We start from the raw sequence: 24,152 nt of genomic DNA, 5'->3' as shown, positions 1-24,152 counted from the left end.
GAAGTACTGTCTCTTTAAAAAAAACTTCGACCCCCTACTTCGCCACCTAAAACCTACCGAGGTGCCATGTTAGCCTATGGGGAAGGTCCCCATAGGCTTTCTAGCAATTTTTTGGTCGAAGAAAAATCGTTCGATCGATGGATTAAAATCCTTCGAATTGAACTATTCGAAGGATTTAATCGTTCGATTGAACTATTTGCGGTAAATCCTTCGATTTTGATATTCGAAGTCGAAGGATTTATATTCGGCAGTCGAATATCGAGGGTTAATTAACCCTCGATATTTGACCCTTTGTAAATCTGCCCCTTAGTGTTTGTAGCATCGTTTAGACAAATTTCCCTAATTTTTCAGCCAGGATGTTGCAAAGTCGACAATATAACAATATCTCAGTGAGGACAAATGTGCAAATGTGTATTAACTGTTCAAAAAAAAATTCCAGGCAAAAAAAAAGTCCAATTTATTTAAAAATGAACCCTGTTATTTATATCATTGTAAGATATAGAGGAGACGGCTTAATGTAAATATGCAAAGAAAATATACACAGGTCACAAAATCGGCGGAGTATATTCCAAAATAATTGCTGTGTTTATTTGTACAGTGGTAAGAGAAATAGAAAACATTGTTACAAAAGCAGTATTCAGAGGTTTTTATTAGTGATGGGCGAATTTATTCGCCAGGCGCGAAATCGCGGCGAATTTGCGCGATTCGCAGCAGGCGAATAAATTCGCGAAACGCCCGCAAAAATTCGCGGAAAAAATTCGCCGGCGTCAAAATTTTTTTTTCGAAAAAACGGGCGCCGGCGTCGAAAAAACGGGCGCCGGCGTCAAAAATGAGACGCCGGCGCCGTTTCGCGAATTTTTCGCCGTTTCGCGAATTTCGCGCAAAATTCGCGAATTTTTCAGCGAAGCGAAACGGCGCAAATTCGCCCATCACTAGTTTTTATCTGCCACCCGTCACAATTTCGCTTTGTTATTAAAGTTGAAATCATTAAAGGGGTTGTTCATCTTTAAATTAACTGTTAGTAGGATGTAGAGAGGGATATTCTGAGATAATTTGCAATTGGTTTTCAATTTTATTATTCGTGGTTTTTGAGTTATTTCGGTTTTTTATTCAGTAGCTCTCCAGTTTGTAGTTTCAGAATTCTGGTTGCTAGCGTTCAAATTATCCTAGCAATCATGCATTGATTTAAATAAGAGAGTGGAATATGAAGAGGAGAGACCTGATTAGAAAGATGAGTTGTTTTTAGATGGGGTCAGTGACCCCCCATTTGAAAGCTGGAAAGATTTAGAAGAAGACAAATCATTTAAAAAAAACTATAAAAAAAATAAATACTAAAGACCAATTGAAAAGTTGCTTAGAATTGGCCATTCTATAACATACTAAATGTTTACTTAAAGTTGAACCATCCCTTTAATTCACAATAAAAAAGCTGCCCGAGATCTTGGCTAAAGGGAAGTTTGATTTACAATTAATTCTGTATAAAATGTAGACTTCTTAAAGTAATGTATAGTACAGGTATGGGATCCATTATCCGGAAAACCTGTTATCAAATTAGCTTCAAATTAAGGAAAGGCCGTCTCCCATAGACGCCATTTTATCCAAATAATCCAAATTGTGAAAAATGATTTCCTTTTCTCTGTAATAATAAAACAGTAACTTGTACTTGATCCCAACTAAGATATAATTAATCCTTATTGGAAGCAAAACCAGCCTATTGGCTTTATTTAATATTTATATGATTTTCTAGTAGACTTAAGGTATGAAGATCCAAATTACGGAAAGACCCGTTATTCTGAAAACCCCAGGTCCCGAGCATTCTGGATAACTGGTCCCATACCTGTAATATATAAAGGGCCCATTTACAACTTCACTTGCTGTAAATGCTACTGACAGAGGTGCTTGTGTCTATCTATTACTGTGACACTATTTATGCCTCGAGCCTATTTACTGGTTCAGTCTGATTTGATGAACTACAGTACAGGGCTGGGAACATGGAATTATAGGAACTATTGCTGCATTGTCAATAAAGACTATACACCAGACTTTTTGTTTTGTTGCAAATGAGCCCTTTATTCACATTTTTATTGTTGTTTTTCTCCTGTTTCAAAGTTAAATGATAACTAAGGCCTAACTAAAGAAGTAGGTAGAAATGTTGTACATTGTTGTTGTTTTGGGCTTCTGTACCAGCCCAAGGCAACCACAGCCCTTTAGCAGTAAAGATCTGTGTCTCCAAAGATGCCCCAGTAGCTCCCCATCTTCTTTTCTGCTGATTCACTGCACATGCTCTGTGCTGCTGTCACTTGCTGAGCTTAGGGAGCCACTCACAATATACAGTACACATAGAATAGAAATGTCACAATATAAGGCTGATTAGTAATTAATACAGATAATTAATACATGGCAGCACAGAAACCAGTGCAATTAGCATCAGAATTGAATAATCAGCAAACCTGTAGCATCAGCTTATATTACAGCCAGGGAAGCTCATTTTCTGCTGGATAATTAGTGACGAGCCCTAAGCTTAGCTTCTCAACAGCCAATCAGAGCCCACTGAGCATGTGAGTGTCACAGACACTTTCCAAGATGGTGACCCCCTGTGACAAGTTTGAAGTCCTGGATCATTGCTGCTATTGACAAGCTGAAACTTTAGCCTCGTGCAATAACTTCACTATATAAAATATGCCATTTTTAGCCACATTCATTTTTAGGGTTTAGTTCACCTTTAAATTACTGGTTTCTGCTGGGCTTAATCGCCCTAACAACCAGGTATTTACTTGAATGAACAGGAAAATCTACAACATGTAAATACCCAGAATTTTCCCTTTAAGCTGATCTTATTTTCTTCTGGCACAAAAGCAATTACTGTATTTACTTGCCATGAGGTTAATAAAGTGTGATAACATTCTCTGTAGTTTTCATCTTAACAATGTCACTGCCTGAGCAAAGCCACCACAGGAGAAACACATTTAGGCTGCTCATTACCTTTAGAGAGTGAAACCATAAGACCAAGGCTAGCAAAGATCTCCCCCTGTACTGGGGCCAATTTAGCAATAATTGAGTGTAGTATCTCTTTCAGAAGGTCTTGGCAATGTCCATATGAGCAGAGGTACCCAAGTTCATATGCTTTCCTCCTCAACATATTCATACACACCAGTAGCCCCACCAAAACTTGCCACAAAGATAAACTGCCTGCCTCGTACCCGAATGCTGGTGAAAGCCCGAGCTTCTACCACCTTAAGTTCCTGCATGGGAACAAGAGGTCCCTTCTGTTTCTCTCTTTCACTTCCATCTTCCACCTCCCAGTGTTCCCACTTCTCCATTTTATAAACCCAAGTATAACCAAAATCCTGTCCCAAAAGTGCGTACCATCGCCGTCCTAGGTAAAGAGGCTGGAAGACATGGGATCCTCTAGAAGGAATCTGCTGGAGTTCCTTAAACATAGAACCATCCCAACGTACAAGGGATGAGTCTCCCATATATCGTACCAAACAGGCAAAAATTCCATCCTCTGGGTCTGTGAAATGCTTCACGGCATAGACATCCCAAGCTTCGGGAATATCTGTGAGGCGCCGGAGATGCTTGTCCTCAAATCGATACACTACAGGCCTTTGGGAGCTGCTGCTAATAATGAGATGTTGGGAGCCTGAAAGTAATAGAGGTTCGGCATCTGTGTCTTTGTACCAACGGGGGAGTTTTTGGTGAGGGTAGAAGCCCCGGCCGTCCCACCGATACAAAGTACTGGCTCCAGATTTGGCACTGTCTGTTATTATGAAATAGTGTTCCCCATCTCCTGTTGTGAAGGCCTCTATGTCGTTGGGTTTGCGTATGTCAGGCAAGTGCTGTAATAAACGGAAGGGGGAGATGAGGCTAGGAGAGGGATCCAGTCGGTACACAGAAGATCCACCAAATAACTGTGCGACAACCACAAAGAGCTGGTCTCCTATAACAATGGGAAGACAGGAGACAACAGACACACCTGCAATATGAAGACACAAAGAGTTACATTATGACTTTAGAGTAGGCATGTATAATGGGTAGAGGAGCATTGAGGTCTCACCTTTGATGCTGTCATAGTGCCGGAAGACATGACCTGAATGGTCCCACTCAAGAAAGGTGCAACGACCTTCAAATGGATGAGCGATCGCCACAAAATGGTCAGAGAGAAACTCAAATGACTGGACTGAAAGAGACGGGAACTTGAAGGCCCATCGCCGAACCAGGCCTACAAGATATAGACACAAGCTGAGAATGACCCAGCCATGAATGTTCTCTTCTGCTATTAGAAACCTGCCTATGTCTTCTTCATCTTCATATCTATGTAAACATTGGCACTTCTATCATTTGGGGTCTGTGTTGGAGGAGACAAAGAAGTTTTGTATGGGTAGTGGGTTATAGAATAAGGCTGTGGTGGGTAAAGAAGCCAACTGAAACATTGAACATGCCATTCAGGGGGATGCCCCTGAATGTTTGTTGGGTTCTTGCTTATTTGCATAGGGTATCATATTTATATGTGGTACAGAGGTTTAGATAAGCATTTAGTGTCCCAAAATATGCATCTCAAACATGAAGATGCACTAAAAGTTATACTGATCACTACTGTGGCCCTATTCAGCTAGCTAACCAACTAACTGGTGAATTACTCACTGCTATTCACACAGTAGAAGTCTTTCTCTGACAGGTCCATCAGGCTCTTCCCTCTGTGCTTTGCAGGTTCCTCACAGGGCAGTGGAGGCCAGAGGCCAATGTTCTTCCCTACTCCACGTTTCCACTGCATCAGCCATTTAATTGGGCAGCCGCAGTGCATGGGGTTACCTCGCAAATCTCTGCAATGAAGGATAAGATATCTACACCAATAGTAACAACTGGTTTGGATTTAAATTGTAACTCATTTTCAAGAGTTTCCCTCTTGAATCTCTTAAAGCAATTTAGACTTTCTGACCTCCCCTTGAACCTATTCAGGACCACAGGCTGATTTACCATTCTCTTACATATGTTTGACAGCCGGGAGATTGAGGAATAAGCTGCGTGGGAGGGATTCAAGGCGGTTGTTTGATAAACTCCTGCAGAGAAAAGAAATTTACATAACTGAATATCAAACGCTAAGTAACAGAAACAGTTGTAAAATTGCATAGAACACCACAATAAAGTGATATTGGCTGATTTTAGGGTGGGTGGATAGGAGTGTACAGGGTACCTTTACGTGACAAAATCTGTGTATCGCTGTTCAGCGCTGGCCCGTCCCCATCAAGACTCGCCACACTTAATTCTTCGAAAAGCGGCTTTTATTCAGCTTGCATAAGTGATAACAGGCAGTGGGTAAGTGGTGCGAACTAACGCGTTTCGTGCCCTCTCTTATTGGCACTTCATCAGTGATGATGGGGACGGGCCAGCGCTGAACAGCGATACACAGATTTTGCCTTGTAAATACCGGCTTGGAGTTGCCGGAGTATCGCGAGAGCTGCGGCCGAGACGCCACAAGGAAGGGTGAGCTCCGTTCATTACATTCACAACCCGTGTTTCTCCTGTTACCTTTACGTGACCTACAGGATTCAGGGAATCCACAAGTTGTTGCAGTGATGGGCACATCAGGAATTCCAGCTACACCCTACCCTAACTCTGCCCTCACCTAAACCAGTCCATGTGTATTTTTTAAGGACTGTCAAGCCCAATTGTGTTTTGAATGAGAAAACCACCCGACCCATGGGTCCTATGGATTTTTGGCCAGCCCACAATGGACTAAAGTTTTGAGGTGGTACTGGAGTTAATGTACTAAATGCCTACGAGAGAAGGTGGCCTTCCAGAGTGTGGAGCAGAAGGTTTCAATGAAGAATCAACCTGGTTTAGGGACCCAGTGAAGAAGGACCAGAGCCTTGTAGGAGCCCTGAGTAGACAGACCCTGAGAAAGGTCGGTTTACAGAGTGTTCGTTTTAAAGTAGATATGTATTATTTACAGTAATACATATTGAGATGTAATAATGCCTATTGTAGCAATTCCTACTGTATTAACTTTTTAAAATTAAGACCCACTGGTTCCCAGTTGGTATGAAGAGGTAATGAGCATTTCATCCCATATGCAACTACCCCAAGATATTCAAAGGCTTCAACTCATTGTAACGGGTCTGTTGTATAACCTTGGGTCCACCTGGAGCATATATGAGCAAAACATGTACTAACACTCCTTCCATTGCATTTCATTCATCCTTCTTACTCACAGGTGAACTAGTAAGCGTAAGCCTCGGAAAGCGTTCCTGGAAATGGACTTGATTCTGTTGTTTTCAATGAACCTGAAGGATAGAGAAGGATCATAGTAAGAGTTTCTGTAGGAACCCACTGACCATAGCAATACATAGTAATCAGACTGGCATTAAATGGGCATGGCCTGCCAATGTCTTTTCTCTGAAACTTACAGGTATTCCAAGTTCTTGAGACCCTGGAAGGCATCGTCTGCAATTGTATCGAAGGAACAGGATGTAAAGAGACTGCAAAGAGACAGACGTATGGTGAGAGGCCAACACAAGGCAGGAGGGATAACAGGGAAGATATAATTCATAAAGCGACTAAATGATAATACTTAAGGCTGGGGCAGGACTAACTAATGTGCCCTCCCTTTTCTATGAACATAATTATCAAGTACTTGTGAGCTATAATTTGTTATAACATTTATAATCTGATTTAATCACCAGTCTGGCAGAATAGTCTGTGTTTGGTAGATGCCAGGTGAACACTACCCATCTGAAAAGCCATATTAATAAAGTTTGGTAGTTAAGGAATAATGTTCTGGGGCTGTTTTTCTGGGGTGTAAGAACCTGACTGTACAGGGCCCTGACCTCAACCCAACTAAACGCCTGTGAAATTACCAGGCCTGATATCCAACATCAGTGCCCAGTCTCACTTATGTGACTGAATGAAAGAAAATCCCACCAACAATATTCCATCTTGATGTAAATACTGGAATAAAACAAAGAGTTGCATCTCCAGGCAGGTCCTACATATTGGATCGAGGTAAAGTGCAGGCTGCTTTAAACCCATTGTTGCACTGTGCACTTTAACCCTTTTATGGTCAATGATCCAGTTCATTTTCTAGTCACTGGTCATTACATTGTTCTGCCCATTCCCATGAGATACAACAGATCATTACATTGTTCTGCCCTTTCTCCCTAGAAATAACTGGTCATTACATTGCCCTGCCCATTCTCCTGAGATAAGACTGGTCATTACTTTGTTCTGCCCATTCCCATGAGATACATCTGGTCACTACATTGCTCTGCCCATTACCATGAAATACAACTGGTCATTACATTGTTCTGCCCATTCTTCTGAGATACAACTGGTCATTACATTGTTCTGAACATTTCCATGACATACAACTGGACATTAGATTGCTCTGCCCATTCCCATAACATACAACTGGTCATTAATACTACTCTGCCCATTCCCATGGTCATTACATTGTTCTGCCCATTCTTCTGAGATACAAATGGTCATTACATTGCTCTGCCCTTTCCCCCAAGATACAACTGGTCATTAGATTGATCTATCCATTCTCATGAGATACAACTGGTCATTATATTGGTCTGAACATTTCCATGACATACAACTGGCCATTAGATTACTCTGCCCATTCCATTAAGATACAACTGGTCAATACATTGCTTTGCCCTTTCTCCCGAGATACAACTGGTCATTAGATTGTCCTGCCCATACCCATGAGATACAACTGGTCATTACATTGTTCTACCCTTTCTCCCGAGATACAACTGATCATTACATTACTCTGCCCATTTTCTTCAGATACAACTGGTCATTACATTGTTCTGCCCATTCTCCTGAGATACAACTGGTCATTACATTGCTCTGCACATTATCCTGAGACACAACTGTTTATCATACTCAAGCTTAGGGTAAAGACACATAATTTGTTCTTACAGGATCTGCAGGGACATGGAGTGGGTGAAGCTCCCAGGGGGGATTGCTGGGAATCTGCATCTCATTATGGATCTGGGAAGAGAATACAAACAGACAAACTCATTCAAAGACAAGTAGCTAAAGGCATAAAGGCAAAGCAAGCTATACATGTTGTACAAAGTCCCAATGGAAGCAATAATATGGTAGCTCCTACCTGCAAGTGTACATACAAAATGGAAAGAATGCTAAACCTGTACTAATGAAGACTGACTATTGATCAATGTATAAATATATGGTCAGATGCATGTTGTGTCCTCTGAGATAGTAAAGACGCAGACAGGTAGATACTCAGTCATACTATGTCAGGTAATAGCCCCCAGCATGCAGGTATTTATCAGAGAGACAGAGACCACCAGGCAGGTAGATAGTCAGGTAGACACAGTGCTTACACTGAGACAATATCAGTGGAGTAGGTGCTGGGTATGTAGGTGGATCCGTCACAGAGAACGTTGTCGATGGTGCAGTTGCAGGCAATTGGGCATCTCCATCTTGGTGGCCTCGCCAACCTCGTCTGGCACAGAGGAAACAGACTCAAAAACAAGATGGTTCCAACAGAGAGACAGATTGCAAGTTCCATTGTTCTTTGAGGTTCTGGTGGTCTGCTATTTACTCCCAGATTCCATAGATGCTGCATCCTCAGCTGCCTCTGTGTCCCTCTCTGATCCTTTTCTCTTCTGTCTCTTCCTCCTCTTCCCTGGATTTCTCCTTTCTTTATTTACATTGTCTCTGCTCAGCCTACCAGATAACTCACCCCCATATCATCCTTGTTTTATGGCAGGAGTGGGGGCAACTGTGCAATCTGCCCCTAATTCTTCTCTCTCTGTCCTTCTGTGTCTCTCTATCTCTGCTCTGTCTCTTGGTGGGGCAAACTCTCCCAGTGTTTTCTTCTTTTTCATTCTGTAAAGAAATTGAAATCAGTGAAAATGTTGCTAAACTGTAACACTGCACACACCAACCCATTAAAAACATACTCTACCTCTGACACTTGTGCCTTCCATCATAGTCCTGACAAGAGGTATTTGCCCCCACCCCTGTCTGAAATTGCCCAATTCCATTGTACCAGGACAACTGGTTTCTAATGTATTTCATGGCTACAGCAGCAAGGCCTCCAGTATGTCTCTGCCTGGTAAAGTTCATCTGGATTGGCTCTTGGGTCAGGTCCACGTACCCCAAATGACCAAACTCATTCAGCCTTTACACTGTCCAAATGTCTGTCCTACTGCCTCACCACTGCTGTGCCTCCTAGTAACCTGTTAGTAAATGAGCCCTACGCGCTTCATGCTTATGTTCAGACTAAAGTTGCCAGGAGGTGAGTGTGTGTCTCTAGATGTAAATACTGTTAAAATATAGACGCATTCCGCTTCCCTTGCAGCCATTTTTGCTCCTACGTTCTTCTATGCTAAATGATTATTATGGTATCGGGTAGATTAAATATTCATGGTATTTGGTTTTGTACACTACAACTCTGAAATCCACGTGGCCTTGTGACTGTCTCTTTTCTCTCTCTTCGGCAGAGTGGGGAGTAGAAGCAGCGCTTACTTGAGCTCCACGTTCAATAACACTGAGATTAAATTGACACACACAGTTCTATTGAAGGTGCAGAGTACAACACAGTTACCAAAAGGTGTCAGCACTAATACATAAGTAGACTCTCAGTTATTGGATCCAGTCTTAATACATTTCAAGGCCAGACAAGAGTAAAATTTCAGATATTTATATTTTCTATCTCTGATTTTGGATGAATGTTCAAGGCAGTGGCACAGGGACTGGATTCTGTTCAGACCTGCTGGACACTTGATGTACTACAGTAACTGAAGAAGCCTGAGATTTCGACAATACTGAGGCTATATCTACAGTATATTATGGTCATGTAACTGCCAGTTTATACACAACTGCCAAGCGCTCACTTCTTATAATTTACAGTAGGGGGTACATTATCCCTTATAATACATGAGTGATACTCAGAGTTCCCTGTATAACTCAGCCTGCAGCCTTGTGCCTTTATATGGTCACAGAACAACCCCTCAGTGACATCTAATATCCTTATCATTTACAGTAGGGGGTACATTATCCCTTATAATACATGAGTGATACTCAGAGTTCCCTGTATAACTCAGCCTGCAGCCTTGTGTCTTTATATGGTCACAGAACAACCCCTCAGTGACTTCTAATATCCTTATCATTTACAGTAGGGGGTACATTATCCCTTATAATACATGAGTGATACTCAGAGTTCCCTGTATAACTCAGCCTGCAGCCTTGTGCCTTTATATGGTCACAGAACAACCCCTCATTGACTTCTAATATCCTTATCATTTACAGTAGGGGGTACATTATCCCTTATAATACATGAGTGATACTCAGAGTTCCCTGTATAAATCAGCCTGCAGCCTTGTGCCTTTATATGGTCACAGACCCCCTCAGTGACTTCTAATATCCTTATCATTTACAGTAGGGGGTACATTATAACTTATAATACATGAGTGATACTCAGAGTTCCCTGTATAACTCAGCCTGCAGCCTTGTGCCTTTATATGGTCACAGAACAACCCCTCAGTGACTTCTAATATCCTTATCATTTACAGTAGGGGGTACATTATCCCTTATAATACATGAGTGATACTCAGAGTTCGCTGTATAACTCAGCCTGCAGCCTTGTGCCTTTATATGGTCACAGAACAACCCCTCAGTGACTTCTAATATCCTTATCATTTACAGTAGGGGGTACATTATCCCTTATAATACATGAGTGATATTCAGAGTTCGCTGTATAACTCAGCCTGCAGCCTTGTGCCTTTATATGGTCACAGAACAACCCCTCAGTGACTTCTAATATCCTTATCATTTACAGTAGGGGTACATTATTCCTTATAATACATGAGTGATACTCAGAGTTCGCTGTATAACTCAGCCTGCAGCCTTGTGCCTTTATATGGTCACAGAACAACCCTTCATTGACTTCTAATATCCTTATCATTTACAGTAGGGGGTACATTATCCCTTATAATACATGAGTGATACTCAGAGTTCCCTGTATAACTCAGCCTGCAGCCTTGTGTCTTTATATGGTCACAGAACAACCCCTCAGTGACTTCTAATATCCTTATCATTTACAGTAGGGGGTACATTATTCCTTATAATACATGAGTGATACTCAGAGTTCCCTGTATAAGTCTGCAGCCTCCATATGGTCAAATCTATAGGTTTTGGGTGACAAAGACGATTCATTAATTAGGGTCCTGCAAGAGAAAGGTTCAGAAACCCTATCCTAGAAGTTACTGTGTAAGGCAATCTCTTCTGTTCTGCATTCTTCAGCTCAGCTAGGGATTGGCTCCAAATCATATAAATATATGTACAGTATATTCCTGTCCAGTAACACAATAACATATTTGCTCCTAAAGACCCTGCAGAGATGTTGCTGCTGAAATTAGATCATTGGAGCAGAATATACAGTAGGTTTCCATGGAAATGACAATATTCTCAGATTAATTTAAACCCGTAGGTGACACCGTGTGATGCTCAATAAGAAACAAGTTGTTAATAAAGAGAAGAGAGGATCACGGGGTTGTTACACGCTCCATATGCGTCACACTGATGAGCGGCCACGTTTGGAAGGTGTAAGTGAACCGGGGACGCGTCTCGCTGAATATCCTAAATCAAAAATGGACCAAATATGACCCCTGATTGATACAAGACATGAGGGTATTTATTCAGACCTTGGGAAGAGGTGCAGAGTGTGTCCCATAGTTATAGCATAAAGGGGTGCACACAGTAAGGATGGGACCCTGTTCTGTCCCGCCCTCCATTGCTCCTTAACTTTCCATATGGGAGGTGAGTAGAGATCAGCAGTGGCTCCAACACCCCAGTGAATAGTTACAGGAGAAGGAAACCCAAAATCAGTGGTATAACTATAGAGACAGCAGAGCCAGCAGTCAGTGCAGTAACTTGATATTACTGGGCCCCTCTGCAATCACATGTGCAACATATTATGGTCACTAAATGTATTCAATGCAGCAGGGGGGGTGGCACATTCCACATGGACATACCCAGGACCGGTGCCATTTTTAAAGAAGAGGGGTACCAGCCCTAGATGGGGGGAGGGGGGAATTAGAGCTTTATAAATCTGTCCCTATTCTGTACTGAGTGATGATCGGACCCAGGAACAATATCAATTTTCTCTATTTGTCTCCCAGCGAAAGGAGAATTGGAGGGGATTTCACTGTATGTTTCTCTTCTGTTTATCTTGACCTGGATGAGAATGGAAGAGAGTTGGACACAGCCGGCAGAACTTGATGGATGATCTTAAATCACACCAGGCACAGCCAACATCTCTCTCACCAAATGAAAAGGCAGCAGTTTGTAGGTTCCAGATTTCCTTAGCAACAAATCCATCATTTAAAGGAGAATGAAAGTCTTAGTAATAACACTAGAATCCCTTCACTATACAAGCACCCAGCCCATGACCTACTAGAATCCCTTCACTGTACAAACACCAAGCCCATGACCTACTAGACTCCCTACACTGCACAAACACCCAGCCCATGACCTACTAGACTCCTTACACTATACAAGCACCCAGCCCATGCCCTACTAGAATCCCTACACCGTACAAGTACCCAGCCCATGCCCTACTAGACTCCCTACACCGTACAAGTACCCAGCCCATGCCCTACTAAGAAATCCCTTCACGTCATGTTAGAATACTTGAGCCCTGACCTACTAGACTCTTACACTATCAATGGCAGGATGTTAGCCCAGCCCATGCCCTACTAGAGCACCACAATCTTAGAACACAACATTGGATAGATCCCTTCACTGTCCAGTGCTAGACTAGACTATTTACACTATCCACCCAACCTATAAGTAAAATGGAAAGCTTGCAGTATACCCTACTAGATCACTATATTACTAGACTGCAGCCCATGACCTACTAGACTCCTACAAAAAGCCCATGAACTAGTACAAGCACCAGCCCATGTAGAATCCCACCTACAAGTATGCCCTACTACTCCTACAACAAGTTGCCCATGCCCTACTAGAACTTCACTGCAGCCCAATGACCTACTAGACTCCTTAACTTAAGCCAATGCCCTCTACTTAGACTCCATACACTGTACAAGTACCCAGCCCATGCCCTACTAGACTACAGTAACCCCCAGCATGCCCTACTCCCTACACTGAACCCAGCCCATGCCCTACTAGAACCTACACTGTACAAGTACACCTACTACCTAGAGTACAAGATACCTACCCCAGACCTCCATTAACTACTGTACACCTACTAGATGCCCACTAGAATCCCTACAACATACACTAGCATCAAACACCCAGCCCCCTACTAGTCAACTATGCCCTACTAGAATCCTTCACTGTCAAACACCCAGCCCCCCTACTAGTTGCCTACTACCAAGTACCCCTATCTACTGTACTATGCCATGCCCTACTAGAACACTGTGCCCTATACCTAGTACCCAGCCCATGACCTACTAGTCAAGCACCAGCCCATGAGATCCCTCTACTTCTACTAGACTTACAACAAGTACCCAGCCCATGCCCTTCACTAGACTCCCTACTTAGACTCCTTACACTATACTAACTCCCTACACCCAGCCCATGCCCTACTAGAACCTACACTACAAGTACCCACTGCCTACTACCCTACAGTCAAGTACCCAGCATGCCTATAGACTCCCTACACTGTACAAGTACCCAGCACATGCCCTACTAGACTCCCTACACCATACAAGCACCCAGCCCATGCCCTACTAGAATCCCTTCACTGTACAAACACCCAGCCCATGACCTACTAGACTCCCTATACTGTACAACCACCCAGCCCATGACCTACTAGACTCCTTACACTATACAAGCATCCAGCCCATGCCCTACTAGAATCCCTACACCGTACAAGTACCCAGCCCATGTCCTACTAGACTCCCTTCACTGTACAAACACCCAGCCCATGCCCTACTTGAATCCCTACACTGTACAAGTACCCAGCCCATGCCCTACTAGAATCTCTTCACTGTACAAACACCCAGCCCATGCCCTACTAGACTCCCTACACTGTACAACCACCCAGCCCATGACCTACTAGACTCCTTACACTATACAAGCACCCAGCCCATGCCCTACTAGAATCCCTACACCATACAAGTACCCAGCCCATGCCCTACTTGAATCCCTTCACTGTACAAGTACCCAGCCCATGCCCTACTAGAATCCCTACACTGTACAAGTACCCAGCCCATGTCCTACTAGAATCCCTACACTGTACAAGCACCCAGCCCATGTCCTACTAGACTCCTTACACTATACAAGCACCCAGCCCATGCCCTACTAGAATCCCTACACTGTACAAGTACCCAGCCCATGCCCGCTCAGGTACTTTCAGGCATGAGTGGGCATGGGCTGGGTGAATGCACAGTGTAGGGATCCTAGTGCTAGGATATTGCACAGGTGCCTACGTCAAGGTGCAGGGAATACCCAGTACAGAGAATGTTCTTAATGAAATACATGGTTAGTTTGGCAGAATGCATACTACTGATCTATCGGGTGTTCTAAGGACACCCCTCTGTATCCCAAAGAAAATACAGTAGATATATAATGAGAGCAAGTGTCACACACGTTTCCTATACTACAGGTATCGTTGCTAATGAATCACTTAGAGGCGCATTTATTAAAGGTCCAGACAGTTTCGAGTTTTTTTAAACTCTATTAAATTTGAATATACTCAAAATTCGACTTGGGATTATTTATAAAACAAAATTGAATATCTTAAACCTGGACGATTTTTACAGACTCGAAAACTCGAATTGTAGTTGAATTAGACTAAACTCAATCTGCGTTTTTCCTCCGAAAAAAACATGAATGTCAGGAAGGCTACTAACATCCCCAAATTGGTCCCTGGACCTCTCCCATTGACTTATACATGAACTCGTGGGTTTTAGGTGGCGAATAGTCGAATTTGAGTCCTTAAAAAGTATGATAAATCTCAAAATTCGATTTAAAACTCGAATTGAGTTTGGACAATTCACAATTCGAATCTGAGAGTTTTGACTATAAAAAAAATTTGAATTTAAACCCTTAATAAATCTGCCCCTTAGTTTCACAGTAGTAGAAATAAGGAAGTTTGGGCAAGACAGAAGAAATAAAAACACTGAACCATAAAAAGGCCAAAATATAGGAAATCTGAACCTGTAATATCATAGAAAACAAAGCAGCAATATCCAAACTTTCACAAAAAACAACAGAAATAATTTATTGTTGTGTGAGAAGAGTTTTCTTTCCTTGAAATCACACACAGATAATACGGATGCACCACTGCAAAATTCCATGCAAAAATGATGTGTTTGTGATTTAAATATCATTCCGTTGTACATAAAGTGCCTTTTGTTTGTCCGTAAGAGTTTCCTAGCGATGCTGTTGAGGAGGCAGTGATAGGGTTAATGGGAGAGAGCGCAGGAGAAGCTGTATAAAAATCTGCATTTAATATTTAATAGCAAAGATGCAGAATTATGTCGAGGAAGAAGTGAGGTGCCAGGAGAGAGGGAAGGAGAGAGCCAAGTGCATGGGGAGATTGAGGGTTATGGGGACGCCACTCACCAATCACGCGTTTCGCTCTTATTCTGCGCTTCTTTCAGTTCAGTCCATCACTTCTTCTCTTCAGTCCTTCCCCAAAATGGGCTTCTTTCCTCTTCAGCTGGAATATGACTGCCCCCCCCCTACATTTTTCTCTCTTTCCTTTTCCCCATTCTCTCGCCCCCTTTAACCCTTTCTGGGGCACCAGTTGTCTCCTCTTTTATCTGTGCTGTTTATGTCCTACCCTCTCCTTCTGCCTCTGACACTTCCTTGGGTTGGGTTGGAGGGAAGGGCTGGCTCATCTCTGGGATGGGAATTTCTGTGTTTGTGTCAGTTTTCTAGATATATAAGTGAAAAGGGCAGATTTTGTTGCTGCTGGACCCGGGGTTACATTATATGGGGCAGATTTATTAAAGGTCGAATTAAAAAAAATCGAATTTCGAGCCATTTTTGTGTATTTTAACAAGGGAATAGTCCAAATTCGATTCGAATTTGAAAAAAAATCAAATATTGAAATTTATCATGTACTGTCTCTTTAAAAATTCAACTTCGACCATTCACCATCTAAAACCTGCCGAATCACTGTTTTAGCCTATGGGGGACCTCTTAGAACCTATTTGGAGTCAATTGGTGGACTTTTTTTGGGAAATTCAATCGAATGTGTTATTCCTTTGATTCGAACTATTCCAATATGGACCTATTCTATCGAAAACTGACCTATTTGACCCAAAAAAGACTTCGACTTAATTTCAATTCGTCTTTTTGAATTCGAAAATTGTGACGTTTTTTCAATTCGAAATTCGACAATAAATATGCCCCTATATGTTACATTTATTTCTGACTTATATTAGGAATGCCAAACCTGGGGGCCTCCTCAACATATGAAAAATGCAAAGAGGAAAAAAAAAACACGTAACCACACCCATTTTGTGGCCACACCCCCTAATCACCATGTCCATTTTACAAAATTCGTCAGGTGATGGAAAGTATGAAAACATTACGGAGAGTTTTAGGGTTGTGTTTTATGTGTTATTGTTGTGAAGCTGAAATTGCCCTTTAAGCTGTGAGTCTCCGTATAGACTTATATGAAATAGTTACAATTGTATCTTTGCTTATCTTAAATTGTTACAAATGTAGGCAAGTGCAGCTGCTCAGTTTTCTGGGCTCTCTGCCAAAAAGCCTCTTATTTTAATTAAGTTTCAGAAACTTTGTATCTTTTTCTGGCGTCAATGCAGGAGATCAAAGAGAAACTCTGGACTTTTCAGTAAGAAACCGGGACTGTGGGCTGAGCTGTCAAAATCAGGACTGTCCCGCACAAAACGGGACAGTTGGGAGGTATTTTAGTGATAACGGGAGGAATGCTGTTTGGAAACACCTACATCACATATATTTGCAGTACTTTTTCTTGCAGTATTGCAACTTACCATCTGACCACTGGGGGAGCTGTTCTACTGATGTCTAAGGAATAGTTCCAATTGGAAAATCGGGACTTTTAGAGGATGCACCACATCCACCCATTCTACACTCAGTTGTACACCTTTCTAAACCCCTGGGCATTGGTGTAAACCCCACCCCTTCTTGCACTGGGCGGGGTCCACACTGTCCCACCTACATGTTTACAACTAGGAGGATTCTTCAGAGGTTGTCCTGTCCAACACCCGTCCTGCTGTGTGTGTAGTAAAGGCAGAGGAGGGTCAACTAATATTGACTCACAAAGCAATAGTACTTGGCATGGTACCCCGCCAGCCTGCTGTATGCCCACTTACACCCCAATTGTCCGACCCCTCCCCCCACGCCTCCCGCTCCAGTTGCTCAGTCCGCCACTACTAAACACTTTGCTTCCATTTCAATAGTTTTATAATAAGTAGGGATGCACCGAAACTAGGGATGGGCGAATTTTACCCGTTTCGCCTCTCCAAAAATTCGCCACTGGCGGGATGTCGCCGATGCCCAATGGGCGTCAAAATAATTTTATCGCGGCAAAATTTTTTTAATGCTCGTCTTTTTATTTTGACGCACAACCACATGCAAGTCTATGGGCGTCATTTTTTCGGCGAAACAAGGCGAAAAAATTTGCCCATCCGTAACCGAAACCACTATTTTGGATTCGGGTGAATCCCAGAATCCTTCGTGAAAGATTCGGCCGAATACCGAACTGAATATGCAAGTTTTTTTTTAACTTTGTTTTGTGACAAAAATTCTATTATGCAAATTAGAATACTGATTCTGTACGGCTAGGCACAAGGATTCGGCCGAATCCTACTGCAAATGGCCTGGCCGAATCCAGAACCGAATCCTGGATTAGTTGCAGCCCTAATTATAAGTCCTGAATAAATGTTGTTGTGTCTGTTCATTCCTGTTTGTTCTCTGGTTCTGACTCTTCAAACAATGTAGCAGAAGTCTTTTCCCCTATAGCTGTTCCAGAATATAAACAGTCAGACACTGCTTTGAATAACAATTACATTTATACTTTAAAACCATGAAATATCTATAATTAATATATACTGGAGGGATACTGAGTATCTCAATATCATTAACGGCTTGTGAAGTGAAAGCATTTAGACTGAGAGCTGATGGGAAGGGCCGAGGTTCTGGATAATAAAGCCATTTAATATGGTTTCATTTCTTTCTGACTGTGGGAATTGTTCTGGAGTTCAGGTAGAAGGAGGATTAACGTTATTTAAGGATCAGTAATGAAAATAACTAGCCGGCCCCTCAGGTGAGAAGTAGCAGAACATCGATATGACGAAGCCTTAGAGAGGCCTCCGGGCAAATGGGATTTAAGGCAAATACTTGAGAAAATGGTGATTGGTCATCAGAAAACAAGCAGCTGTGTGTGACAGGGGAAACTGTCTGAATATGATACAGCTCTTATAGATGGAGCAGAGTTAAGTGATACTTTGGGCCGATGCGTCAATTAAGTCTGCTCCATCTGTACAAAAGAGGGAACAAGCTTCACCTGTGAAATAAAGAGAAGAGAAAAAAATCCACCTGTATAAGTATAGCAAGATGCAAGGCTCCATCTCTCTTAGAGGAGGAAGTGCTCCATCTGTATAAGATAATAAGAAGGAACAGAAGGAAGATGAATGTTTCAATCTGTATAAGAAAAAAAGAAATGCATAGCTCCATCTGTGTAAGAGAAGCAAAAGAGAAGGAATTGCAAAGAATCCCTCTGTAAACAAGAAGCAAGAGGAAGGACTTCATTTGAATAAGATGACAAAGAGGTAGTGGCCCATCTGTGTAAGAATAAGAATGTTTCAGTCTGTAGACGACTAGCAAGGGCTCCATCTGTGTATAAAAAAGGACAATGTGACTGAAAAAGATTATAATGGGGAAGTGACCCGTCTTTATAAGAAAACAAAGAAACAGAAGGAAGGTTTCCAACTTTGTAAGAAAAGGAATAGTAATGCTCCATCTGTATATAATAAAAAACAATATGGGCTCCATCTGTATAAGAGAAGGAATAATAAGGGCTCCATCTGTATAAGAGAATGACTAATAAGGGCTCCATCTGTATAAGAGAAGGAATAATAAGGGATACATCTGTATACAAGAAGGAATAATAAGGGATACATCTGTATAAAGAAGGAATAATAAGGGGTTCATCTGTATAAGAGAATGACTAATAAGGGCTCCATCTGTATAAGAGAAGGAATAATAAGGGATACATCTGTATACAAGAAGGAATAATAAGGGATACATCTGTATAAGAGAAGGAATAATAAGGGGTTCATCTGTATAAGAGAAGGAATAATAAGGGCTCCATCTGTATAAGAGAATGACTAATAAGGGCTCCATCTGTATAAGAGAAGGAATAATAAGGGATACATCTGTATACAAGAAGGAATAATAAGGGATACATCTGTATAAAGAAGGAATAATAAGGGGTTCATCTGTATAAGAGAATGACTAATAAGGGCTCCATCTGTATAAGAGAAGGAATAATAAGGGATACATCTGTATACAAGAAGGAATAATAAGGGATACATCTGTATAAGAGAAGGAATAATAAGGGCTCCATCTGTATAAGAGAAGGAATAATAAGGGATTCATCTGTATAAGAGAAGGAATAATAAGGGATTCATCTGTATAAGAGAAGGAATAATAAGGGATACATCTGTATAAGAGAAGGAATAATAAGGGCTCCATCTGTATAAGAGAAGGAATAATAAGGGATTCATCTGTATAAGAGAAGGAATAATAAGGGATTCATCTGTATACAAGAAGGAATAATAAGGGCTCCATCTGTATAAGAGAAGGAATAATAAAGGATACATCTGTATACAAGAAGGAATAATAGGATACATCTGTATACAAGAAGGAATAATAGGATACATCTGTATAAGAGAAGGTTCATCTGTATAAGAGAAAGAATAATAAGGGTTTCATCTGTATAAGAGAAAGAATAATAAGGGTTTCATCTGTATAAGAGAAAGAATAATAAGGGTTTCATCTGTATAAGAGAAGGAATAATAAGGGTTTCATCTGTATAAGAGAAGGAATAATAAAGGATACATCTGTATAAGAGAAGGAATAATAAGGGATACATCTGTATAAGAGAAGGAAAACAAAGTGACTCATTTGTGTAGGTAAAAGAAAAGGAAGGGTTCTATCTTATAAGAGAAGAAAGATGAAGGAAAGATCCCCCTCCCTCCTAAATCCCTTGTGGGATCCTACATTCATGATCTGTTTTTAGGCTAATGAGATAATTAATTAAATCAATGCAATTTGGTTGTCCACATTTATGGTCAGATTGTACAATATTCACCCCTTTAGATTGGTCTGTGTGGAGCTGCCATGTACATGATGGGACATGAGAAAATACAGGAATACATATGTGGCTCTGTGAGAGTAGGAAAGGCGGCACAGAAAGGGTCAATATTTATAGAATAGAAAGAGTTCTTTTTCCTTCCCCTGTGTAATTCTTTCAGCACATAAAGTGGCCTTTGTCTGTGACCTGCTCCGCTCTGATAGGGTCAATGTAGGCCCCGAGCCAAATCCCAATCTCCCTCTCTCGCTCTCACAACCTTTTCTTGTGTCCAAATATCTCGTCAGCAGAAAAGAGACATACTCCTCTCTTTGTGTGTCTCTCACCGGCAGCGCTAGGGTTAAATTCTGGGCTGGCCTGTCAGGGAAAGGCAATGCTGGGCACAACCAGGGTGCAAGGGATCATGGGAGATCTGCACCCCTGTGTTTAATAACAAACTAGCAGGCCTATAAATAATAGATTTCCCTTAGTTATTGCCTGTGGCACAATGTTACTGTGCAATCTGATCTCCATGTGAGTGGCAGCATCTTAAAGGACCAGTAACATCACATTTTTTTTAAAAAAAAAATTTTTTAGCATACAATGAAAAAAAAACACAAAGACAAATTAAACGTTGAAATCGCTAAGTCTTTATTAAGAAATAACTTAGAGAAACTCTGCTTGCGCTCCTCTTCAGAAAAGGGATCCATCGCGCGCCGCTCGATTTCTCCTCCCTGCCTTACTTATAGGAGATAGCCAGGGAGGAGAAATCGAGCGCCGCACGATGGATCCCTTTTCTGAAGAGGAGCGCAAGCAGAGTTTCGGTAAGTTATTTCTTAATAAAGACTTAGCGATTTCAAAGTTGAATTTGTCTTTGTGGGTTTTTTTTCGTTGTATACTAACAAATTTAAAAAAAAAAAATTGATGCTACTGGTCCTTTAAGAGCATTCCTTACAAATTCCAATGAAATCTCTGTCCGTAGGAGATATTGTATAACCATTTTGTCTTGGGACCTTTTCGTCTCAGCAACTTTTTTTCCCAAGTGCATTATAGTCAGTGTGCGTTTTTTCTTATGGCGACTTTTTTGTTGCAGCAAAATAAATGGTGAATAAGTCTCTGTTGGTCTGCAACGCCCCCCCCCGAATGCCTTTTCATCTTGAGCTTCCACTTCCTTGAAGCCTTTTCTCAGATCACGGAGCAAATCTGAGCCGGGATTTCCATTTCCAAAGAGAAAGCTTAAATTTTCATTATTTCATCAAAACTAGTCCCACTACAATATCTATTGTCTGGTAACCGTGGCAACGAAATGAATCAGATGTGGGATGACAGGCTTTCAATTTAATATACATTATTTATTAAACCACACGGCTCTTATTGCACCGAGGAATCTCTCTTCTCCTCCGTATCTTACTCTCCCTCACCCACCAAATCCCCTTCATTCTTTCCCCTGTACTAAGCACAATTCAGCAGGAACAGTCCCCTAAGTTTGCTCATAGTCTGTACAGAGAGATCCCATAAAACTATGGCAGCATAGGTATTCCCTGTACTAAGCACAATTCAGCAGGAACAGCCCTAAGTTTGCTAATAGTCTGTACAGAGAGATCCCATAAAACTATGGCAGCATAGGTATTCCCTGTACTAAGCACAATTCAGCAGGAACAGTCTCCTAAGTTTGCTCATAGTCTGTACAGAGAGATCCCATAAAACTATGGCAGCATAGGTATTCCTCTGTACTAAGCACAATTCAGCAGGAACAGTCCCTAAGTTTGCTCATAGTCTGTACAGAGAGATCCCATAAAACTATGGCAGCATAGGTATTCCCTGTACTAAGCACAATTCAGCAGGAACAGTCTCCTAAGTTTGCTCATAGTCTGTACAGAGAGATCCCATAAAACTATGGCAGCATAGGTATTCCTCTGTACTAAGCACAATTCAGCAGGAACAGTCCCTAAGTTTGCTCATAGTCTGTACAGAGAGATCCCATAAAACTATGGCAGCATAGGTATTCCCTGTACTAAGCACAATTCAGCAGGAACAGTCCCTAAGTTTGCTCATAGTCTGTACAGAGAGATCCCATAAAACTATGGCACATAGGTATTCCCCTGTACTAAGCACAATTCAGCAGGAACAGTCCCTAAGTTTGCTCATAGTCTGTACAGAGAGATCCCATAAAACTATGGCACATAGGTATTCCCCTGTACTAAGCACAATTCAGCAGGAACAGTCCCTAAGTTTGCTCATAGTCTGTACAGAGAGATCCCATAAAACTATGGCAGCATAGGTATTCCCTGTACTAAGCACAATTCAGCAGGAACAGCCCTAAGTTTGCTAATAGTCTGTACAGAGAGATCCCATAAAACTATGGCAGCATAGGTATTCCCTGTACTAAGCACAATTCAGCAGGAACAGTCCCCTAAGTTTGCTCATAGTCTGTACAGAGAGATCCCATAAAACTATGGCAGCATAGGTATTCCCTGTACTAAGCACAATTCAGCAGGAACAGTCCCCTAAGTTTGTTCTCAAGCTGTGCAGTGAAATATGAGAAATGTTTATGCCCCATACAAATTCCATTTAAAGGAACATTTCAATAAAATAATCCCACCATCACTTAATAACACCCTGTGTAATAATAATGACGCAGATGTAGTCCATTAGACAGGTGGGAATGAAGCCTCCTTTGTAGCCATTATTTCCTGCCAGGAGACTGAAACCTGCTGGGCAGGAAGTGGAAAGGGCAAAGGGAAACATTAATATCAGAAGTTTCTTTTTATTTCCTCGTTCTTTTGGATTTAGTAGCAGAGACAGGAGAATATAGGCTATAAATAGAGATGTGATGGGTTTTGGAACGTAACCAGCTGTATTAGATTTATGGGGAAAATTGAGGTTCTTGCCAAATGCTAATGTTAAACAAGGTAAAGTTAATAGACCTTATTCACAGGTGAGCTCAAGGGAAAAGGTTTAGGGTGAGAGACTATTATTTATATATCTGTATCTTCAGCGCCCCAGCCTTAATTATTGGTGGGTAATGGGAACTATAGTTCTACACATGTTAACCCACACAGGCACCATTTTGTCAGTTGTTATCTTGCCCTGCTGTTGCCATGTTGCTCCATCTTTAAAGTTTCTCTCTCACTCTACAGTTGCCATCTTGTCCTTCACATCTTGTCCTACTTCCTACAACTCTCATCTTATCTTCCTGTCACCATCTTTTCCTACTGACATGACCTACCATTTTGCCTACTGTCATCATCTTCTTCTGCTGTCACTATCTTGTGTCTAATGTCATCCACATCTCCAGCTGTCACAATCTTGCCCTACTGTCACGATCTTGCCAACTGTCTTAATATTGTCCAATTATCCCAACTTTCCCTACTGTCACCATGTTCTAATCTTCTGCTGTCTCCATGTTCTCTTACTGTCTCAATATGGGAGACGGATGTAGATCTTTTACTACTGTTACCATCTTGCCTTACAGTCACAATATTTTTCTACTGTCTAATTGTTGCCTCACTGTAACTATTATTTCCTACTGTCTCCATCTTACCCTTTGTGGCGCCATCTTTTCCTATTTTCTCTATCTTGCCCTGCTGTCTCCATCTTGCCCTGCTGTCTCCATCTTGTGCTTCTGTCTCCATCTTGTGCTACTATCTCCGTCTTGCCCCACTGTCTACATCTTGCCCTACTGTCTCCATCTTGTCCTACTGTCTCCATATTGCCCTACTGTCTCCATCTTGCCCTACTTTCTCCATCTTGCCCTACTGTCTCAATCTTGCCCTACTGTCTCCATCTTGCCCTACTGTCTCCATCTTGCCCCACTATCTCCATCTTGCCCTACTGTCTCCATCTTGCCCCACTATCT

General features: G+C 41.7%; 1 protein-coding gene across 2 annotated transcripts; it reads right to left on the bottom strand.

Moving 5' to 3' along the window:
• Nucleotides 1-2,657: 2,657 nt before the first annotated feature.
• On the bottom strand, nt 2,658-15,808 carry lgi4.S (leucine-rich repeat LGI family member 4 S homeolog). 2 transcript variants are annotated; one of them, XM_041571729.1, is made up of 9 exons: nt 15,571-15,808; nt 8,717-8,862; nt 7,927-7,998; nt 6,408-6,479; nt 6,213-6,284; nt 4,989-5,060; nt 4,645-4,823; nt 4,058-4,222; nt 2,658-3,976 (listed from the first exon to the last, which is right to left on the bottom strand). In XM_041571729.1, exons 2-9 carry the CDS (start codon nt 8,725-8,727, stop codon nt 3,117-3,119), a joined length of 1,503 nt encoding a protein of 500 aa, XP_041427663.1. In that variant the 5' UTR covers nt 8,728-8,862; nt 15,571-15,808; the 3' UTR covers nt 2,658-3,116. The 2 variants fall into 2 exon arrangements, with proteins under 2 accessions (XP_041427663.1, XP_041427662.1); XM_041571728.1 differs by having other exon boundaries at nt 8,355-8,862; nt 15,571-15,807.
• Between the last annotated feature and the right edge of the window lie 8,344 nt (nt 15,809-24,152).

This window comes from Xenopus laevis, chromosome 7S, assembly GCF_017654675.1.
Source record: "Xenopus laevis strain J_2021 chromosome 7S, Xenopus_laevis_v10.1, whole genome shotgun sequence".
Taxonomy (NCBI): domain Eukaryota; kingdom Metazoa; phylum Chordata; class Amphibia; order Anura; family Pipidae; genus Xenopus; species Xenopus laevis.
The sequence above is the reverse complement of the archived record's forward strand: the minus strand, read 5'-3'. Positions and strand labels throughout refer to the sequence as shown.

What these genes read in the sequence shown, in the direction of transcription:
- lgi4.S (XM_041571728.1), bottom strand. Translation starts at nt 8,599, where the DNA reads ATGCAGCATCTATGGAATCTGGGAGTAAATAGCAGACCACCAGAACCT. An exon ending in TCCATGTCCCTGCAGATCCT is followed by an intron (nt 6,480 to 7,926) that starts GTAAGAACAAAT and finishes GTCTCTTTGCAG; the next exon opens with TCTCTTTACATCCTGTTCCT. An exon ending in GCACTATGACAGCATCAAAG is followed by an intron (nt 3,977 to 4,057) that starts GTGAGACCTCAA and finishes TTCATATTGCAG; the next exon opens with GTGTGTCTGTTGTCTCCTGT.